Raw genomic sequence first — 20,078 nt, 5'->3', positions numbered from 1 at the left:
TGTATTCCTGCTAGAGTGGGAGGAGCAAGAGAGCCACTCGCGCCCGCCAGCCCCTCGGAAGGCGCCCACGGTGCCTCATTGCCCACCTGCCTTGACTGCCCTAGGGAGAGTCGCGTGCCATGTGCCATGGCGATTTCTTCATCTCACTTCCAACTACTTGTACTACTGAGCCAGTCGCACTACTTTTTGACACTTCAACTTCTCCATTAATCGAGTTGTCTGAATCATTTTTTAGAGGTTATCCCTCTTCAGTTGCACTGGCAATCTTGACATAACGATTGTACCATTCTTCATCTGCCCCCTTGACACGTCCGTGTAAGGTCAGTTGGAATTTGAATTTTCACCTCACACCATTTCTTGGAGCTTTTTCTCACTCTCTCTACATTTTTGTTTCGCCTGCAGTCTTATGACGGCGCGTTCTTGGAGCTTCCCAATCAAACAGCCAAGTCGTCTGCCAGCGAACCGGCGCGAATTCAGTTGCTGTCCAATCCTCCCTCGAGCGGCATCTCACAGTAGAAGTCGCCTGTTTATCCGGTTGATAACTGCTCTGAACCAGTAAAAATGGCGCCAAACCAGGATCCATCGAGCCAATTAGAGAAATCGACAAAGCCAAGGTCCGCCAAGGTCGACTCCAGAAGCGGTCAGCCCTCACAAAACGAAGATGGCTTCATCGACATCCATCCCGAGGACGTGGAAATGCAAGACAGCGATTCGGATGCTGTCGCTCCACCCTCGAAACCATCGTCTGACCCTTTAGAGTTACAGCGGATTAGTCATTCCGACAAGGCTGAGGAGAATCCGGAGGAAGAAGACGAGTCTGAGGAGGACGACCGTGATTTCATGGCCAACCACCCTTTATTGAACATGCTGACTGGGCGGTTGGGGGCACGTCGACGGGGCTCTTCACACAAATGGGATCGTCTTCATCCTGAAAACCAGGCTTTGTCTATATCAAGTGTGGACCAGTGCACCTCACTTGAGGAGGCGGCTTTCCCACCAGAGGAAAGGGCAACTCGAGAAAAGGTATGGCTAAAACAAGCCTCGTCCTCATGCGAGCCATACTACCTGAAGTACTTTTTTATGCCGATACTTGGTCATTCTGCTGACAATGGCCTGTAACCAGTTTCAATACCGTCTGACCAGGTGTCCCGAGTTGAGTTTAGGGCTGTTCACCCAGCCAACCAAAGCAGAGTTGAAGGACTCGTCGACACCGCCTCAGCGACGCTTAATAGCCCATGTAGTTTCAACCAGAACTCCGGCACCCTGTGTTACTGAGGCTTCGATGGGCGTGCCCTCAAACTGGAGGATCAGGAGATCATCGCTACCAACCAACACCGATAAGGAGCCCGTGGGCCATCAAGATATGGGTGGAACTATCTGTGTTCATTCTGTGGCAGTGGCACCCGAGTTTCAGAGAATGGGTCTGGGTTCGATCTTGATGAAATCATACATCCAACGTATGAAAGATGCCAAGATCGCAGACCGGATAGCTCTACTTGCCCACGATCATCTCGTTCCATTCTACAAAGGACTTGGATTTGAAAACATGGGACCAAGTACAGTGACATCTCATGGCGGAAATTGGAATAATATGGTGATTCTCCATATCGATACTCTATATCATACTGGGCTAACCCTGAGTCAGATACTCGAGTTTGATCATGAGGACGACGACTAGACGACAGTACGCCGCTGAGAATCCACAAGATGGCAAATTTACTTGTCATCCCTCGCTGGTATTGCCCTGAACCGCTCCGGGGCTCAGATACTGAAAAGCACGCGCTCGAATCAGCTGATGAACGGATGTTGTGAATAGTTGTACTTTGGCCCTTGCTTATGGCGTGCGGCAAAGTAGGGCTGGGAAAGATGTCCATGAAAGCGGATGTGTAGATGACACTGACGACGCCAGATGAGATTGAATGAGAGTACCTTGGCTTGAATTGCGCGTTGTCGCTGCCTAGGACGTGTTGTGGTGTATGTGTACCGACACTTACACCTCAGAGGATGAATCCTCAGTCTCATTCCTGGGGGAATATGTGGTTAGCATGGGATTAGCATAGGATGATTCTATTTGTGGCCTGGCCTGATATTGGGGGCACATGAAAGACAGCAATGTGTCATGGCCAAGCCTCGGCTACAAACGCAGTTGATTTTTATCTAGTGACAAAATTCCTTTGCTTCAGAAAGTGCAGGGGGATCGTTTCTCACTCGTGATACTCATCGCTCTGGTTGTTGACTGAAACGGCAGAGAGGTGCGTGGATAGAGAGGCAGAAATGTGGGTTGAAAGTAAAGCCGAGGGATGAACAGGTGGAGAGCCACAGGGCTTCACCAATGACACTGGATCTAATTGCAACTCAGTCCGCTTCTTGTTACTTCGCTTCCAAACTCCCGGTTTGTTCCTCGCCTCCATCATCGCCCGATGAGGGATGATGGATCGCAGGCCGGGCATTCCCACCGTCTGCAGGTGACGATATTGCTTCTTGAAACCTACTCCTCCTTCGGCCCTGATTCATATCTTCAAGAACATGTTCTATCTTCTCTGACATACTCCAAGTTCCCGTACTTTGCGCCTCCTCGGTTTCACACTCGATCGCCTGCCCAGTTTCATCCCTTCACCGAAACCCAGGATCTTCGCTTCTTGTCTGGCTCAGCCCTGCTGCATCTCGGAAATTCCTACCGAACTTGGCCCTACCATAATAATATCCGCCTGCGCCGCCCGCTGTTGAGTGTCGCTCCACGATTTCGAACCCAATCCAGGACGGTCAGGGTACGCTAGTCTGATCAATACGAGATACACATGGTCCTCTTGTGGAGAGCTCAAACAAAAGAGGGTTAAGAGTGCGGAGGGACCTCACGGAAGAGTGCGGGTGAAGGGCGTCTACAGTGTACAGGGACAGGCACGTCCAGGCCTATCGCAGCCTGCGTTCACCAATTCCTAATCGGTTACTGAGCATCGGGTCACTCTTTTTAAGGTCTTGACCCTGGGTGCGTCGACAAACCGTCAACGACATCTCTGATCTACCATCCGACATCGCCAGCTCGAGACCAAAGTCTGTAGACACCATGCCTACCAACCGACCGTTCTTCGCCAATTTCTTTTCGGCCTTTCGAGCCCGTACGAGCCCGGCATTCCAGGCAAAATCCAGCTCAACCTACGATGCCGTGTCGCCCGGTTCGCTTGTGGCAGCCGCACATGTTTCTACGACCACAGCAACAGTCACCTCGTCAAGTACAAGAACAATAGCCACAAAAGGTCCGGGAGAAGCCTCAACCCCCTCATCACAGCAAGTGCAGTCCAAACCCAACTCAACAACACCTCTCCCTTTCTCGTCTAACCCAAATTCACATCGATACGCACCACCTATGTCCAAGTCGCCAGGGACGAGTTCGCCCGGTCCTCATGGAACGCATACAACCACCAATCTATCAATGTCACCTCCCGGCACGTCCACACCGATGACAAGAGGGCGACAAAGACGTGGCAGCGACAGCTCCAATGCGTCGGGGGGCTTCATTGATGCCGTTGGTCCGGAAAAGTGGTATATCGGCGGCCGGAATGCAGCGGGCGAAGAGACCTTTTACAAACTTGGCTTGGTAACAGGTGGAACAGGAAGAAGAGTTCGCAGCTTAGACCGCTTGAGTCTTTGAATTGCCAACGGTCAAGGCGCAGCTATCGGAGAGAAAGCAAAGACCAGTCTGAATGGCAGAGCGAAGCTGGTCATCTTCAAAGCACAAAGAAGCGATGTAATTGCCATCTATAAATCCTCAACGCTTCACAATCGACCCAACTAGGTATGATTTTGTCGTCATTTCTCGCGTGCCCCGGACAACTGTATGGCAGAACGGAGAACCAGAAAATATTTCATCCTCTGAATCCGGGAGAAGGCAGGCGGAGCAGGGAAATACGTTGAAGAGATGGTCAAACCACTCCCTCAAATGAGGGCGTACAGAGCAAGGCGTCAACGGCGTTAGAATTCGCATAAAAGTGCAGCGGCCAGGTGCACATGGACCAAGTCCTTATGACATTGTATTTATGGCCAGGGAGGTGCACTGATCAGCTCTCTGAGCAGAGCTCTGATTTGTTTGAGCATCAACTGGCATGGTACATACCTACCTACGGAGTATACGGAGTAAACGGAGTAAAGATATGCAGGTCCTAGTACTGAGAACTTATGGCTCGTACCTAAAATAGAACAAACAGACGACGGACTCGAGAATCTTTCTGTACCAGTTTTGCTCTCGCCTTGTATCTGGCATGATGGCATTTCCATAGCGAGTGTCGTCTCTCCTGGACCGGAGGGAAAAGGACTACGTCGTACGAGTATGCTACCCTCTCTGGTTACATACTAGTTTGGCACAACACAAACACCCAAATTGGCAGCGTCATCAAACACACCGTGAAAGGATCTAATGAGAATTTAACAATAATTATGATGATCATAATCAATCATCTCCTCCAGGGAACCGATGCATGAGGAAAATCTGATTATGGCATGTTGCATATGCACATGGCGCAAGGTGCACACGTCTCTATAACCCCCTCAATCTGGCACTTGAGGGTCACCTACCCTAACAGCCTATCAAGCCTATCTAGTACTGGCAATGCTCTAGGAAATAATGACATACTTCTTACATATTTGGGGGTGGGAAAGGGGGGCACCGTGCCTACTCGGAGGGGCCACCTCAGCGCCCGCGATTCGCCCCCCGAGGCTCCGACTCTTCTCCGTCACGGCCGTGTGATCCTCCCTCGACCAATACGAGGAAATCATGCAGCTGTGTGATGCTGGCGTGCTACAAACCCCTTCGCTCAGTGTGCTTTTTCTTCTGGCCTCGGGCACAGAGGAATGAATTCTCAGCACCAAAATCTGACCTCCTGCATCACCCGTATTATACTCCAGCCTCACTCGGTTATCGACGATTGAGGCCAATGCCACCTGCAGTCCATACCTCGTCCCGAGTACCTACAGAGATCCCTACTACCACTAAATTCACCTAACTTTCCTTCGGACCTTTTCTCCGGCCGCAGACTCCGCTTACCCTGCAAAGGGGCTCGCAGCGCCTTGGTAAACGGTCAGTGCTTGTGCATCGAGCCTAGTCCCCCTTCCAGCTTGTTTCAACTCGTATTCGCACCCTTCAACGCCACCTGCAACGCGCCGCCCCATTAGATACACAAGGCGTTTCAATAAATCCAGTGCTCGCACAGACAGTACGTCCAAGGGGCACAGTGTGGAGATCTTGTTTGGCGGATGTAAAAGGAACCCAATTTTTTTTCTATGTACAACAAACGACAGGTCTTGCAGGGAATTTGCCGCACACTTAAATCAAGCGAGAAAGCCGAAAAGCCTAACAGGGAAGATTTCGAACCCAACCACGCTGTCGGAGGCTCCTAGTTGCAGCGCAGATCTTGGTGCCAAAGACCCTCTGGCGTCCCTGACGGCCGCCTAGTGGCTGCCTTGCCGGCGCTCCCCGTCTTGCGAAACCCTCACCTGGCGCAAGCCGTCGCAAAATCCGCTTCAAGTCGGATGCGAGCACAAGAACAACAGGCCCAGTTACGATTCCAACTTGACTGTCACTGCGCTTGGAGTCGGTCGAAGGGGTTGCTCTTGGGGGGCGGTTACTCGCTTGTGGCACCGAGCACTGAGCCCTCGAGTCGCCCTCGATCCTAACAACCTCCCTCCGTACCAGACCCCATCCCTAAGCACCATGCTCAGTCATCCTTGAGCACCAGAAACCACCCGAACCCCAGGCGCGTTTTTCTTTGGGCTGCTGAGGTGCTCCTTCCAAGTCTCGACAAGTCGCATCTCGTCAGTACATGAAGGCCAATGTGCCTACGCCGAATTCCGCATAGCCCTTCTCTGCACGTCGTTATTATTCATTGTAAATTCGATCCCGTGTCAAGCAGGTTCCCCCCTACCGTAGGGATCAGGTTTCATCATTTTGCCATTATTTGTAACCAGCCTCCATCTCAGCGGTTCCAAAGTTTGGACGTTCACTCTGGCTTCTGGGATCGGTCCTTTGGTAGCAAACTTAGACATGAAGTCTCCCTGATAAGCGAAAATGGTCTCTCGAAAACGCGGCGCGGAGGAACATCCTGATGGTGTCGTCAGGGCGGCGAGCAAATCATGTTTTGCCGCCCCGCTAACAAACTCTTTGACGTCGGATCACCTCAGTCCTCCTCCAAGTCCAACCTCGAGTTGTAGTTGCCAAAAACCTGCAGGCATGGAACGGATCTTCGCTATGTCGCCGACTCCGACGGTTGTCCTGGACAAAGATTTACGAATAGTCATGCTGTCGAATTCCTGGCAAAAGCAGGCTCATATCTCCCTGGACAAAGTTCGTGGCAAACCCTTTCTGGAGACGATCGGCGACTTGCTCTTACCAACAGATGCCGTCACCACCACCCAACTGATCCAGGGTGCAATCGCGAGCCGCGAAGAGCAGCGCTCTGAACCCTTACCAGGGCTCAAGGCTTCCAGTTATTGGCGGGTCCGAGTGTCGCCGATTTTTGACGAGGACGAACTCCTCTACGTAGTTGTAGAGGGTCTCGACGCTACGGAAGAGGTCGACAGGACAAAACAACACCTCGCTCAATTGTCATCGGCAGAGACATATCGCCTCTTGGTTAGCACCCTTCACGATTATGCCATCTTCATGCTTGACGCCGAGGGCTGTATAGCCACCTGGAACACCGGCGCCATGTTGCTCAAACAGTACACCCAGGAGGAAATCGTGGGGAAACACTTCTCGGCCTTTTACAGCGAAGAGGACCGAAAGGCACGGAAACCGGAAAAGGAGCTGCAAGTGGCTTTGCGAGAGGGCAAAGTGGAAGACGAAGGCTGGCGTGTCAAGAAGGACGGGTCCAGGTTTTGGGCAAATGTCATTATCTCTCCAGTCTACCGCGACGGAGTTTTGACTGGCTTTAGCAAAATCACCAGAGATTTGACGGAACGAAAGGCGGCAGAAGCGCGACTGATAGCTGCATACGAAGATGCATCCAAGATGAAGTCCGACTTCCTGGCCAATATGAGCCACGAAATCCGAACCCCGATGCATGGGATGTTGTCCGCCTTGTCGTTATTGATCGACACGGGCCTCACAGACGAACAGAAAGAGCTTGCCAACATCATCGATGAATCGGGGGCCATTCTGTTGCAGGTCATCAATGACATTCTCGACTACTCCAAGCTCAGTTCCGGTACCTTTTCGCTCAACAAGGAGGTCATGAATATTGTGGAGATTGTTAATGCAGTCCGACGCTGTTTCAACATCGGATCAACCGAGAATTTGAGATTCGAAATCGACCTGGATCCTCGCCTCCCGAATTTTGTCCAGGGGGATCCTCTCCGCTATCGTCAGATCTTGCAAAACCTGGTGTCAAACGCGATCAAATTCACCGACAGGGGCTATGTACGGGTCAAGGTTGCTCTCACCCACGAGGACGAAGCCTCGTATGCCATAAAAACCGAAGTGATCGACTCGGGTATCGGTGTCACTCCTGAGGCAGAGAATGTCTTATTTACCCCGTTCACCCAGCTAGACACCTCTTCGACCAAAAGGTACAAGGGCACTGGACTCGGCCTTTCCATTTGCAAGAGTTTGGCTGAACTCATGGGTGGGGTGGTAGGTTACATGCGGAATCCAGAGCACCAGGGAAGCATCTTCTATTTCACTTCCAGAGTCAACAAATTAGAAGTCTCACCAGCTAAACCACTTCCGAAGGGCACGCTGGAAGTGGATCTCAAGAAGTTGGCGCAAACCAAACACATTCTTCTCGTCGAAGACAACGGCATAAACCAAACAATCATGGTTCGTCTTTTGCGAAGCTTTGGCCTCGAGAAGGTGGATGTGGCCTCCGATGGTGCGGAGGGCGTCAAGCTGATGACCCAAAAGCCTCTAGCCTACAGCCTGATCCTGATGGACATCTCTATGCCGGTGATGGATGGCGTGACCGCCACAAGGAGAATTCGAGAAGCCGGTCACGTGGTTCCCATCGTCGCCATGACTGCGAATGCGTTGAAGGGAGATGAAGAAGCATACCTCGCAGCAGGCATGAATGATTATATCGCCAAGCCTGTGGACAGAAGACTTCTGATGGAGGCGCTAGTGAGATGGCTGAGTTGATTCATCTTTGACAGGGGTTGTGACAAGTAATGCACAACCAGGGAGATATTGAAGGTCGTCTGCAAGACAAATGAACCACCATATTCGGGTCCAGCACGAATCGCGCCATGCACTTCGTTGTCAAGCATGTCCAACCGCAAGTCGGCGGAGATCGCGCGGAAACAGCATAACGCATCGCCGGCCTCAGTCAGAGACTTCGTGAGCGTCATTGTCGAGACACATTACAGGCCCCCCGAGATGGCCTCGAATTCCTGAGGCACCAACCTGGGGTCGAGGCCAGCTGAGAAAACATTGCGATTGCAGGGAACGCAGTTTCGGGTATGTTCATTCTCCCACGCAAGGTTTCACATGCAGAGGATGCCAAGGAGTCGGCCTTACCAGAGTCCTCGCATGATTGAAGAGTAAATGGCCAATGCGTCGTTGATTAGGTGTATCTGAGATATGACCAAGCCTGCATCTGATTTCCTCCGAATCACCCACCGCCACCGCCACCGCCAGAGCAGGTATGCACGGGAGTAAGTGTCATCGACACACGACGCTTGCTGGGGTGGACGGTGTATCATGATGCTGAGCATTCGACAAGCTTGGAATTGGCGCCCGTGGGACTGGCATAAGAGAATTTCGACGGGGGGCACGAGATGTACCTCCCGAAGCTCGTTTGCCTCCTTTCGCATGGCAGGGGTTCAGGATGCCTTACTTAACAGCTGTCTGTCAACCTCGAGAAAGCAGCGGAGCCTTTGCTATTTCAAGTATTTTGGGGGATCTGGATCCCAGCCACACAGTGCTGTCCTTTTTCCCTCGTCAACATTTTCCCACGCTTGCAGCAGCCTAGTCATCTTCTTGAGGATTCACCAAGAACAGCTGCCAAGCTTGAAAGGAAGATGGGTGTAGGCGAAGCGAGCGGGATGCTTACGTTTCTCTTCGCATACTGGGCTGTCTATACACTCCACATGCACCACCAACTCCTGCCCTATCGCAGCTCGACCAGCCTCGGCCCCACGGTCTGACATGCGTCCCTCGATTGGTTCGCTGCTGCAGAATGATACTTGATGAGACAGCATACGAAGTTTTCACTCGGAGGTCTCACGACTGCCGAATCGACGGGCGGTGAGATAGAGGTCAATCGTGATGCGAAGTTACACCACCAAAACAACATGACGGTCGCCGTCGTTGTTGGAGCCATGGAGGAAGCCCGTCGCTGACTCATTCCTTACCACGGTCCGACTACGGGTGTCACCACGGGAGGGTCCTGGCAATACCGAGTAGGAGGGCAAGAAATAGGAATTCAAGCCCCGGCCATCTTGATTATCAAAGCCTACCATACAGACTATTCTCAGCGTCTGTCCCGGCTTCCGGCAGCACCTCGCTTTGGTCGTCGCCAACTTTTGGCTCTCCTCATCCAGTTTACCTGTGGGATTCTGCGAATTCCACTTTCGACATGGCCCTTGTCGCTTAGAGTTAGGGTCATGCGATCCCCAGATTGTCATTTCTGCCTTTCCTTCCTGGGCGAATGGCCTATCTCTCGGACGATATCAATCATGTTTCCCGTCATGATGGAATTTTAGCACAACATCTACCTACATGGCTTCCGACCCGCGGCGAGAGTTTCTGTTCCTGAATCAGTCTCTGTCTTCCACACCCCGCTCGCAGAGGGAGAAAGAACTCCAAGATGCAGATCGTCGAGCTCATGCAGCGCGGAACTCCAGACTCAAGCGACCCATTCCGCAGGCCGAAGACGAAGCTGTCAGCTCGAGCCGTCGCCCGCCAAAGAGACTCAGCCGTCGTTCGGTTGATGACGATGTTCAACAGGATAGTGACGATTCGACACTTCCAGTTATCAGACAGAAGCTGGCGGTACGACCCAAAACTCCAGAACGTCCGCAGATCGTGCACGGGTTGTCGCTGGTACCCAAGAGCTTTACCTCCACAACCTCACTGGGCCAGGCTAACTATGACCCGTTTGACACGGGCCCGGTTAGCGGGCTGCCTCCTTTCATCTACGATATCCTGGAACATTGTGAGTCGCGATCTCTGCAACCCTCGTCCGTTTTGTTCTTTGTGAAGTTGCGATGTCCCTGATCCCCTGATGGTGGTCAGTTGAGTGTCGGAAATTTCTGGCTTCTTCGGCATTGCTGATTGTCGCTCGGTATTCCAAGCCTACCGCTTCGTCTGGCCTGCAGTGCTGAACCAGGATCCGATCACCACCGAACGATATGAAGTCGTGAGACGGAGGGACGCACAGGAAATTCCTTTTATTCTCCACGCACAGATTGTCAACGCAGGAGGTCACAGATTACGACTGCTTCCGGCGAATCACCAGTCTCGGTCACTGGTAGCACGAGCAGTATCGTACCATGAGCGGAAGACTCTCGAAGCCGTCGCAGATATCGTCCAGAAGAACCCGATGCCGCCCTGGAAGAGTATAATTCTGGCGCTGCTTTTGGTGACGTGGCCTGCTGGAACTCACGAGGAGGAGCCGTCCAGATATCCCGTATCCCCTATGGCCAAAGCGCAGAATCTACACCTTTTCAGCAACATGGAATTGACGCCCGGCAGAATCCAGCAGATCCGGCGGTTTTACCGCACTCTCGAACCTCTGGGTGGTATAGATGGATCCCCTCTGCCGGATCACTGCCATGTATTCAGCCTGTGGGTTCTACTCTCATCCTCCTGACCCAACATTCTTTGAACTGGTCTTACTGACCCCTTTGTCTCTAGCGCGGACACGTTCGTCTCGACTCGACTCGGCGTCCGCCCTCTCTGGCCGTGGCCCAACAAGCTGCGCTACGCCTGCGAAGCATTCAAGGACCTTGTGCTCGATCCCCGTGCATTCCAACTCTCTCTGGTGATGGGTCGAGGCTTCTCTTGCGTGCAAAATCCCGGGCTTTCACGAGCTCTAATGTTAGCATGTCGAGTGACGCTGGGCGTCGATCTGTATCACCGGAAGGCTCCCGCGGCACCTATAATCAGAGATATATGTACAGTCAGGAATGCCGTGCAGCACCAGCTATGCTCGCTCGATCCACCGCTGGATCTGGTGCCCTCACATGAGGACTCTCTCTACAATATGGTACGACTTGCTGCACTGATCTACAGCGACCTAGTCCTTTTCCCGCTTGGGGAATCCGTGAGCATCAAGTTGCAGCTTGCATACGACTTGCGCAAAGCCCTGGAATTATTCTTTACAGGCGAGACTCTGGAAGAACAGATGGAGCGCGAGCTCACAGTCTGGTGTCTGACAATGGGCGCCATGGCAGCGCATGGGACGGTTCACCAGGAATGGTATGTCATGCAGCTGAGTCGAAGCTTGCGCGAGGATCGGCGAATGTTGGACTGGATTTTGTTTCAGACTCTGATGTCGCATTTCCTGTGGTGGGACTATGTGCTCCAGCCCCGGTGCTGGGACGTATGGAACGAGGCGGCACAGCAGAGTCAGATTCACCTGGAGGGGTCGAGTTCACCCTCTCCGTGAGATTGGAAAATGCCTCAGTCTGGCTGTGATCGTCCATGATATAGGTAGCTGGTGCAGATGTACTCGTAGGTGGAAGGAGGCGGCTCGTATCCCGCGGGATATGTCGCCTTTGCTTGAAGGACTTCTACCGAGGACGTCTGCATGATAATGACGTCGCGGCTCGAGGGGGTGCAAGCGCAGAAACGCTCTAACTTCCTGAGACTGCGTTAGCAACGACAAGTCACAAGCATCTCAAGCATTAAACGGCATTAGACCCAGACCGTGAGGCCACCGACCGCCAACAGTGAGTAGGCATGATAAGACCACTTGTTGATGTGTCCGGAGTGTGGCAATTTCTCATTGGGCGGGAGGCCGAGGAGATGATTGTGGATGGTGGATAATGATTTGAGAGAGTGAGACTTGTTACATTGACTGGTGGGCACGTGGGAAGGAGAAGAGTCGAGAAGGGGAGGTGTGAAGAGAAGGTGAAAGACAACAGGGACTGCGTAGGTACTCGGTACTTACAACTCTTTCACTCCCTCCTGTACCGAGTACCCTGTCGACCTGTACCTACAGCAAACCACATACCAAAAACTCTACAGCACCCTCTCAGCCTCTTTACTGCTCCGGGCATCTAGCGACCTGCTCAGTCAGTCCTCTCCTGCCACGTAAACTTATTTCTGATCCTTCTCTCTCCTATGTGTTTCGCTCTTCTACCACCCCAACCCTACCTCCAATAACACCTCTGACACGACAGCACTCTGCTTCAGGACCCTTGACTTTGTTCCCGCCGGACCGTCAAATCCTACCTGTCCTGTTCCTGCCTTAAAAGACAAGCTGGCCGAGGGAAACAAGAGAGGGAGGGAGGTAGAGAGGGGTGGGCCGGCGCTCTTGGACAAAGCCAAATTGCACAGACCAGGAACAGTCCTGAACCCACGCTTTAGGGTGGCCCGCCATGGCTTTCGACGCCTCCAGGTCTCCAACTGACATCCTCTCCGTCTCCCTCACTACAAATACCCTGAACATCGTCTTCCCAGTGTGCCTGCTGCTCGCCTTTCTACTGCTGCACTGGCGCCGGAAGAGCAGCCCGACACTGCCGGATCTGCCGTGGGTTGCGCGCAACGATAGAGCATGGGTCCTGCGCGATCTGAGGACGAGGCTGTGGTGCTCCATCAATTACGAAGAGGCCTTGAGGAGGGCATATGATCAGGTAGGTTTCTAAATGTTGGGTCAGAGGGGGGCTTATAGGTGCTGCTGTCTTTGTCCCATCAACCTCGCAGCTTCTTTATTCCATTCTTTCTCTCAGCCATTGGCCTCGGTTATCTTGGAACAGGTACGACATCAGAGAAGGGAGGAGAGAAGCAATGGCCTATGTCATTCGTTGCCATTGATATCCTCTTGTGACTATGCGTATGGCGCACTGTTTGTCCATCTTCATCTGACCTCACTCTCCAACACAGTATGCTCGCCACAACAAGCCGTGCATCCTCGCCACTCTCGATGGCGAGGTCGTTCTGCTCCCGCCGTCCAACACATCCTGGCTGATCGCCCAGCCTGACAACGTCCTCAGTGTCAATGGCGCCCACAAGCATATCCTACAGACCCGATATACTTTCCCCAAGCCCGAGATTATGGATCCAACTGTTCACTTCGGTCTGTTTCCCCTTCTCCTTACTCTGGCGTCTTCGGTCCTTGGACCTGAAACTTGGCATTTTCTTTCCCCAGTTGCACTCTCTTTGAACCTCGCTGACGCTTCATGCCCCTTGCTAGACGTCATCAAGTCCGAGTTGACTAGGCAGGTCTTCAATGTCACGCCCGAAGTGTGCGACGAACTAGCCGCAGCAGTAGATCAAATCTGGGGCAGCGAAGCTGATTCCGACTTTGAATACTACTCTGACGCCGACGGGTGGAAGACCGTGGTGCTCTTCGACAGTCTCACCAAGATCATTGCCCGAATTTCCAATAGAGTCTTTGTCGGGCTTCCACTATGTGAGTAGATTCCCTTCCTTCTGGCAAAGAGGCGGGTCAAAGTGGACGGTGCGTAGAATGATCCACAGGCACCAGGTCGCCTGACACAGAAGAGCATACATCGTCCTCGAGAGAGCATCGCCGTCCTCTTAAGAAGACAATTTACATCGGTAGTGTTCACTGTCCAAAATGCTAATCAAGCATGGCCTTCAGGTCGTGACGAGGAATACCTCAAGAATGCAATCGGTTTTGCAGAAGATATTGCCTTTTCTGCAACCATACTGCGACTCTTCCCTGGCATACTCCGACCTCTTGTCTCTCGGATAGTGACATGCTCTAATCGCAAGCATACCCGCGCATATACTGAAATCCTCACGCCCGAGATTCTCCGGCGTCAGGGCCTCCAGGACGAGACCACCAGCGACTCCGAGGCAGAACACAAGGACAGCGAGACGGAGCGGCCGGGCGACACAGCAAAGAACGACTTTCTCCAATGGCTGTTGACCCGATCGCTCACCAAATCGTATCTGTCGCCGGACGAGGCAGACCCGCAGATCATCTGTGCGCGCCTTTTGCACGTGAACTTCGCGTCCGTCCACACGACCAGTTTCATCGGCACCAATGCCTTGCTGGATATCCTTGCCGCACCGCGCAACGAGCGTGTCCTGGAAACGCTGCGGCAGGAGGCCTTGGACAACATGGAGCCAGATGCCGGATCGGGACCGGCTTCGAGGATGTGGTCGCGCACGGCTATCGCCAAAATGCACTACCTCGACTCTGCTCTTCGAGAAACTTCACGACGCGCGAGTATCATAGGTGTGGGAGTGAACCAAAAGGTCGTTGCTCCGGGGGGCATCACGACGCCCGATGGGATACATGTACCCGAAGGATGTATGGTCGCCACGCACAGTTGGGGGTGCCATAATGACGAGACCCTTTATGAGGAAGCCGACAAATACAAGGCTTTCCGGTTCGTCGAATTGAGAGACAGAATCTCCAGTGGACTCGGGGATGGTGATAGAGATAGAGCAGATCGGGAGAAGGAGTACCTGGACAAAGCCCACCTCTCCTTCATCGCCACCTCTCCCTCATACCTTGGGTTCGGACACGGTCGGCACGCTTGTCCTGGAAGATTCTTTGCCGCGCAGGAACTGAAGCTGTTGCTCGCGTATCTGCTCTCGCGGTACGAGATCCAGATGGTCATGGAAGGGGGCCTTGGTGGGAACTGGAATGGGAAGGGAATTAGACCTGAATGTTACTGGGCGGGACCGAACCACGTCCCGCCGATGAGCGCCAAGGTGAGAGTGAGGAGACGGAAGGAATTCCAATAGTCTGGTCAGAGCACTGTCGAAGAAAAAGTATTTGTGTGGTGTGTGGGATGTTATAGGGTAGGGCGACCTTGATGCCTCGAAGATGGTGTTGATGGATTAGCTGGGCGTGAAAAATGCGAGACGTACCTAGTACATATAGGCTGTTGGATAGGGATTGATCAGGCCCGCCCAGATATTGATCGACGGACACAAAGGTGCCGGGACTCTCGCAGCCATAATTGGTTTGCCGGAGAACGTTAGCTTAGAGCTTGACGAGTAGGTGTTTGTGGAAGTTTGTAGATGGTCGAGCGCCACGAGTGAAGGATGTAGATGAGAGCTTCCTTTCTTTCCCGTGCCGAGTCACGACCACGACTCGTCGAGGGTTGTCAGTCAATAGGAAACAAGCTCATCGTTGTCGCTTTCGAGCAAAAGCCCCAGCCATTCTCGTTGGCATCATCCACCAGCCCCTTCGAGTCCCCTTGTCAGTGACCCAGTTCCTCTTCCTGCTGCCTCGCCCTCCAGAATCCCTTGCCATAGCTAACCACGATCTCCTCGCCCTTTGCGATCCCCCTCGCCCTCTGCTTCCCGCCGTCCTTCCGGTTGACTTTGCCGGCACTCAGCACGAACACGCCGATCCGCCTCTCCCATCTCGCCTCGCCGCCGCGGGACGTCGGTGGAAGCATCTCGACCCAACAGTCGCGGAACTCGGCGTTGGGGCCCTCGGGTCGGATGCCGCGGTAGTCGTTGATGAAGCGCGCCTCGTTGCCGCACTGCGCGGCGTCGATGGCGAGGTCCAGCTCGCGGTCGAGGCTGAGGTCGTAGTCCGATGTCGAAGCTGACTCTGACGACGACGTGTGCAGCGTGCCGAGGTAGAGGATCACGAATGACGACGGGGCCAGGGCGCGCGCCGCAAACAACCCGTGCTGTCGGTACGCTGGGTGGGAGGGGTCGGCGATGGACTTTATTTGGACCAGCGGAGATGGCGACGTGGGTGCTGAAGCGGGAATCACGGGGAGTGAATCGGAGGGTCTGAAGGTGGCTCTGATTGTTGATGAGAGGAGTAGTTCTGGTGATAATGGAGGCGGAATATGGAGTTTGTCGAGATAGAGAATGTCTTTGGGCCAGTTCTTGGGCAGGGAGGATGTAGTCTGTCTCGGTGGCATTGCCATGTACTCATACACACATATCACCTTTGATATTGTCAATTGGACCATCGATAGGTGGAGGGGCTCGTCTAAGTTTCCCCAGCGACTTCTGGGTCACACGCTACGTACTCGGTACTGGTACTTAACACTTCACCACCCACATTGTGAGACTGCATGCGAGCTCTCCTTCTTTCTCATTCAAAATTCCATCGCCGTGGTATGACTTTGAGAGGTATCGCTACGGCCGGCACCAAGATATGCGTTTCGATACTTTGAGCGACCTTCCTCCTCCTTTATTTCCTCATTCACTTGTTAAGTATATTCATCACGTAGTGTCCTAAAGGAACACTACATACGGAGCGACCTCAATGCGTGAGTCGGACATCACAACCCCCAACCCGACTCTCCATCCTCAAAAATCCTCCGAGACATCAATAACTTGTCCCGCCGCTCATCACGGTGGGGGGACTTTTCAGCCCTCTTGTTTCAGGGTTCTTTTGCGCCAGTACCTTTTCAATTGGCATGGACTCTCCCCTTTGAGGCTTGACATCTGTGTATTATCCCACATGCCGTACCTAGTCGGAGATATAGACAGGAAAGGAATTTTTGGGCAGTGCGAGGACTGGGAGGTGGATATACCAGTACATACAGGACATAGGTAGTAAAAGAACTGATGGTAGAAGCTGGCAGCCTACCTGGTCATTGAGTATGGTGGCCTCCGCCAACTCGCTTCTTGAGGATCGCCAGAGCCTGCTGCCTACCTAGGTGCCTGAATAGTACACTAGCTCTAGTTGCCTAGCCAGTTTTGTGTGGGCATTGGCATCCTAGGAAGTCACAACGCCCTCAGCTCACAGCTCGCAGCTCTAGTGTCAGTGCGGGGAAGCTTGAAGCTACAACCCAAAGCTGGTGACAACACCCACTCAGGCACCAGTAAGGCTCTTCCTCTCTTCCAGGAACGCCTAACGGGCGCTCCAGGAGTCACAGTTCCCCTGTTCCCCCCCCCCAAGTGGCACCAACTCACTTCCACCCATGCGTAGGACGGCAACCACCGCGCCACCACCAAATCTCCGCAGCCAAACATGTTCCCTTTAACTCGACCCCATCTCACCATCTTTACTCCCTTCATGCCATTCATCCTGTGCACGACGCCGTTCCTGCCATGATGGATCGTCAATCACTGTCGAGTGGCCATGAGTGCATCAGCGAAAAGGCCCCTCTAGTACAAGATGAGGAAAGCAGGGCGCCGACTCCTGCATCCTACTGCGCTTCGTGCGGTCGCCGCCTCCGGGAAGCGTTTCATTGGCGTGCCTTCGCCGCCTTCATGGTCCTCTTCGTCACATGGCTCTGTTATGCCGGCTTCGTTGTGAAGAATGACGGGCCCGATGTTTTGCCTTTCTCCCTCAATAGTGAGTCTTGCTGTGTGAAACTGGTTCACGGCTCCGTTTGGTTGCTGACAACCCCGAAGCAAACAGCAAAGAACCCGAACATAAGGGGGCTGACATCTGTCTCACGCCTGCGTGTGTTCATGCCTCCTCGGAGCTGCTTTACAACTTGTCGCCCGACTACCAAACCCTTGATCCATGCACCGACTTCGAGGAGCTGGTTTGCGGAGGTTGGAGGGAGCGTCACGATCTACGGCCCGACCAAGGCGATGCTTTTACCGGCACCATCATGAGCGAGAATTCTCAGATGCTACTCCGCCATATCCTCGAAGCTCCGTATCCGGGCTTGTCGGCGGTGAGTCCCTGGCACCCCATCAACGATCTTGGTTCCTGTGCTTATATTTGCTCCAGCATTCTTACTTCTCCCCTGCCACACTCGACAGTACCACAGGCTCGGTGGACAAGGAGAATTTCGACAAGCTCAAAGCGGCCTATGATGCTTGTTTGGATGAGGACACAATCGCGAAAGTCGGGGTTGCGCCATTGATCGAGATACTCAACGACACCGCGAAACATTTTTCATCTGGCGACCTCTCTGCCACCATTGCATTTATGCTCAAGACTGGAATGTCGACCGTGATATCTGCTGACACCGGTGCCGACGACAAAGATCCAGATACGGTGGTCGTCTCCATCGCGGCTCCCTGGAGCATCGGTTTACCTGCACAGGAAATGTACGAAGACGAACAGCTCGTGAAGAAGTATGAAGGCGTGGCTTCGGAAGTTCTCTCGGCACTCCAAGATGGGGCCTCCACAGATGTAGTCGATGCTCATGATCTGGTCGAGTTCGAGAAGCAGCTTGCGAAAGCCTCGCCAACTGCTGAAGACCGCAACGACGTGACGGTGAGCTGGAGCACTGTTTCACAACCCGAACTTACTAACGTACAGGACAGAAATACTACAACCCCATGTCTCTAGCTGATGCTGATGCTCTAACTCCACAACTGAAGCTGTCGGAAATCCTCCATAGCCTGGTACCCTCAAACTACCAATTGGAGCGAGTCATAGTCATGGCTCCACAATACATGAAGGAACTTAGTAAACTGCTGGCGGATACATCAGAAGAGACTCTGCACACATACTTCATGTGGAAGGTAGTCCAGTCGTACGCCAGTTTCATCGAGGCCGATGCGGTTGCTCCTCTCAAACGATTTTCAAACGAGCTGGAGGGCAAGGTACCACGCTTCCTCGAAGTGACCTTCCAGCCTTCCGATGCTGACATGACCTAGGACCCAGATACAAAACCGGAACGATGGCGAACGTGCGTCGACCACGTCGACTTTGGAGTGGGCTGGATCCTGAGCCGCTTCTTCGTCGAGAAAGCCTTCTCTGCCAAGGCGAAAGAATTTGGTGACCAAATTGTCTCCGATATCAAGGACCAGTTCATCGAAAAACTCAAGGTTACCGAGTGGATGGAGAAGGAAGTGATTGAGCTGGCCATTTCCAAGGTCCACAACATTGTCCAGAAAATTGGATATCCGGACAAGGTATGTGAAGTTCCAGGACTTTTATTAAGTTGTATAATACTGATAGATGCTGTTTACAGAGTCCAAACATTATGGACCCCGCGAGTCTGAAGAAATACTACGCTCCAGTCAACATTACTTCTTCGACGTACTTCGGCAATGCCGTATCGATCATCCGTGCTGAGCTCGCTCGCGAGTGGGCGGCTCTGGGCAAGCCCGTGGATAGAAATCAATGGTTCGTGACTGCTTCTTGTCGTAGGATTGATTGCAAGTGTTGACGGTCTTTAGGGATATGACTGTTCCAACTGTGAATGCATGTATGTACTTCCAATCCCCTGCGTGTTTTGTTAGCACTTGACTAATCTTACAGACTACAATCCTCCCGGCAATGAGATTGTTTTCCCAGCAGGAATCATGCAGGTCAGTTCAGTAAAAGGAGCAAGACGCGCATTCAAGTGCTAATTAGACCAGTTTCCCGTCTTCGATGTCGATGTCCCCCAGTATCTCAGTTACGGCGCCTTCGGATCCGTATCTGGGCACGAACTCTCTCATGCATTTGATTCGACCGGTCGCCATTACGACCAGAACGGCAATTTCACCGACTGGTGGACGGAAAAGACGGTCGAGAACTTCAAGAAGCGGGCGGAGTGTTTCGTCGAGCAGTACTCCAACTTTACTGTACCAGGCCCTGATGACAAACCGCTCCATGTCAACGGCCGACTGACCTTGGGCGAAAACATCGCGGACGCAGGTGGTCTAGCGGCAGCATTTGCGGCGTGGAAGAAGCGCGCGGCGGAGAAGCCCAACCAGGATCTTCCTGGGCTGGAGTTCTTCACACAGGAGCAGTTGTTCTTTGTCAACTACGCCAACTGGTGGTGCGGAAAGACCAGGAAGGAAACTGCCATTCAACGAATCTACCTGGACCCTCATGCACCCAAGTTTGCCAGGATTCTGGGCACCATGGCCAACTCGAGGGACTTCCGGGAGAGTTTCCAGTGCGAGGAGAAAGAGCCCGTCTGTGAGTTGTGGTAGGGGTTGCGAGCATGTGTAGGTGCACGGAAACAGGTCTGTTTTTATTGCATCTGGTAGCTGGCATTGCAATTCCAATTGGTGGCCACGGGAATCTGGATGGATGGGAAAAAGCACATTCGGTAAAAAGACCAGGGCATCAAGA

At 53.0% G+C, this 20,078-nt stretch overlaps 7 protein-coding genes across 7 annotated transcripts; 6 read left to right on the top strand and 1 right to left on the bottom strand.

Annotated features, from left to right (window-relative positions):
* Positions 1-561: 561 nt before the first annotated feature.
* Z517_03992 (uncharacterized protein) lies at positions 562-1,678 on the top strand (the record flags this gene model as incomplete). Its single annotated transcript, XM_013429323.1, has 3 exons — positions 562-1,023; positions 1,124-1,594; positions 1,646-1,678. 3 exons carry the CDS (start codon positions 562-564, stop codon positions 1,676-1,678), a joined length of 966 nt encoding a protein of 321 aa, XP_013284777.1.
* Positions 1,679-3,064: 1,386 nt separating this feature from the next.
* On the top strand, positions 3,065-3,649 carry Z517_03991 (uncharacterized protein; the record flags this gene model as incomplete). The annotated part of the gene is made up of 1 exon (XM_013429322.1): positions 3,065-3,649. One exon carries the CDS (start codon positions 3,065-3,067, stop codon positions 3,647-3,649), a length of 585 nt encoding a protein of 194 aa, XP_013284776.1.
* A 2,571-nt stretch (positions 3,650-6,220) lies between these two features.
* On the top strand, positions 6,221-8,122 carry Z517_03990 (uncharacterized protein; the record flags this gene model as incomplete). The annotated part of the gene is made up of 1 exon (XM_013429321.1): positions 6,221-8,122. The coding sequence occupies one exon, from the start codon at positions 6,221-6,223 to the stop codon at positions 8,120-8,122; it is 1,902 nt and encodes a 633-aa protein (XP_013284775.1).
* Positions 8,123-9,703: 1,581 nt separating this feature from the next.
* On the top strand, positions 9,704-11,594 carry Z517_03989 (uncharacterized protein; the record flags this gene model as incomplete). Its single annotated transcript, XM_013429320.1, has 3 exons — positions 9,704-10,139; positions 10,279-10,771; positions 10,841-11,594. The coding sequence occupies 3 exons, from the start codon at positions 9,704-9,706 to the stop codon at positions 11,592-11,594; spliced, it is 1,683 nt and encodes a 560-aa protein (XP_013284774.1).
* A 934-nt stretch (positions 11,595-12,528) lies between these two features.
* Positions 12,529-14,872, top strand: Z517_03988 (uncharacterized protein; the record flags this gene model as incomplete). The annotated part of the gene is made up of 4 exons (XM_013429319.1): positions 12,529-12,783; positions 13,034-13,226; positions 13,344-13,562; positions 13,755-14,872. The coding sequence occupies 4 exons, from the start codon at positions 12,529-12,531 to the stop codon at positions 14,870-14,872; spliced, it is 1,785 nt and encodes a 594-aa protein (XP_013284773.1).
* A 461-nt stretch (positions 14,873-15,333) lies between these two features.
* Z517_03987 (uncharacterized protein) lies at positions 15,334-16,014 on the bottom strand (the record flags this gene model as incomplete). The annotated part of the gene is made up of 1 exon (XM_013429318.1): positions 15,334-16,014. The coding sequence occupies one exon, from the start codon at positions 16,012-16,014 to the stop codon at positions 15,334-15,336; it is 681 nt and encodes a 226-aa protein (XP_013284772.1).
* A 1,144-nt stretch (positions 16,015-17,158) lies between these two features.
* Z517_03986 (uncharacterized protein) lies at positions 17,159-19,936 on the top strand (the record flags this gene model as incomplete). The annotated part of the gene is made up of 9 exons (XM_013429317.1): positions 17,159-17,402; positions 17,462-17,733; positions 17,790-18,281; positions 18,332-18,613; positions 18,668-18,925; positions 18,985-19,139; positions 19,193-19,221; positions 19,275-19,324; positions 19,376-19,936. The coding sequence occupies 9 exons, from the start codon at positions 17,159-17,161 to the stop codon at positions 19,934-19,936; spliced, it is 2,343 nt and encodes a 780-aa protein (XP_013284771.1).
* Positions 19,937-20,078: the final 142 nt, after the last annotated feature.

Source organism: Fonsecaea pedrosoi (genome assembly GCF_000835455.1).
Source record: "Fonsecaea pedrosoi CBS 271.37 unplaced genomic scaffold supercont1.3, whole genome shotgun sequence".
Classification (NCBI taxonomy): domain Eukaryota; kingdom Fungi; phylum Ascomycota; class Eurotiomycetes; order Chaetothyriales; family Herpotrichiellaceae; genus Fonsecaea; species Fonsecaea pedrosoi.
The sequence above is the reverse complement of the archived record's forward strand: the minus strand, read 5'-3'. Positions and strand labels throughout refer to the sequence as shown.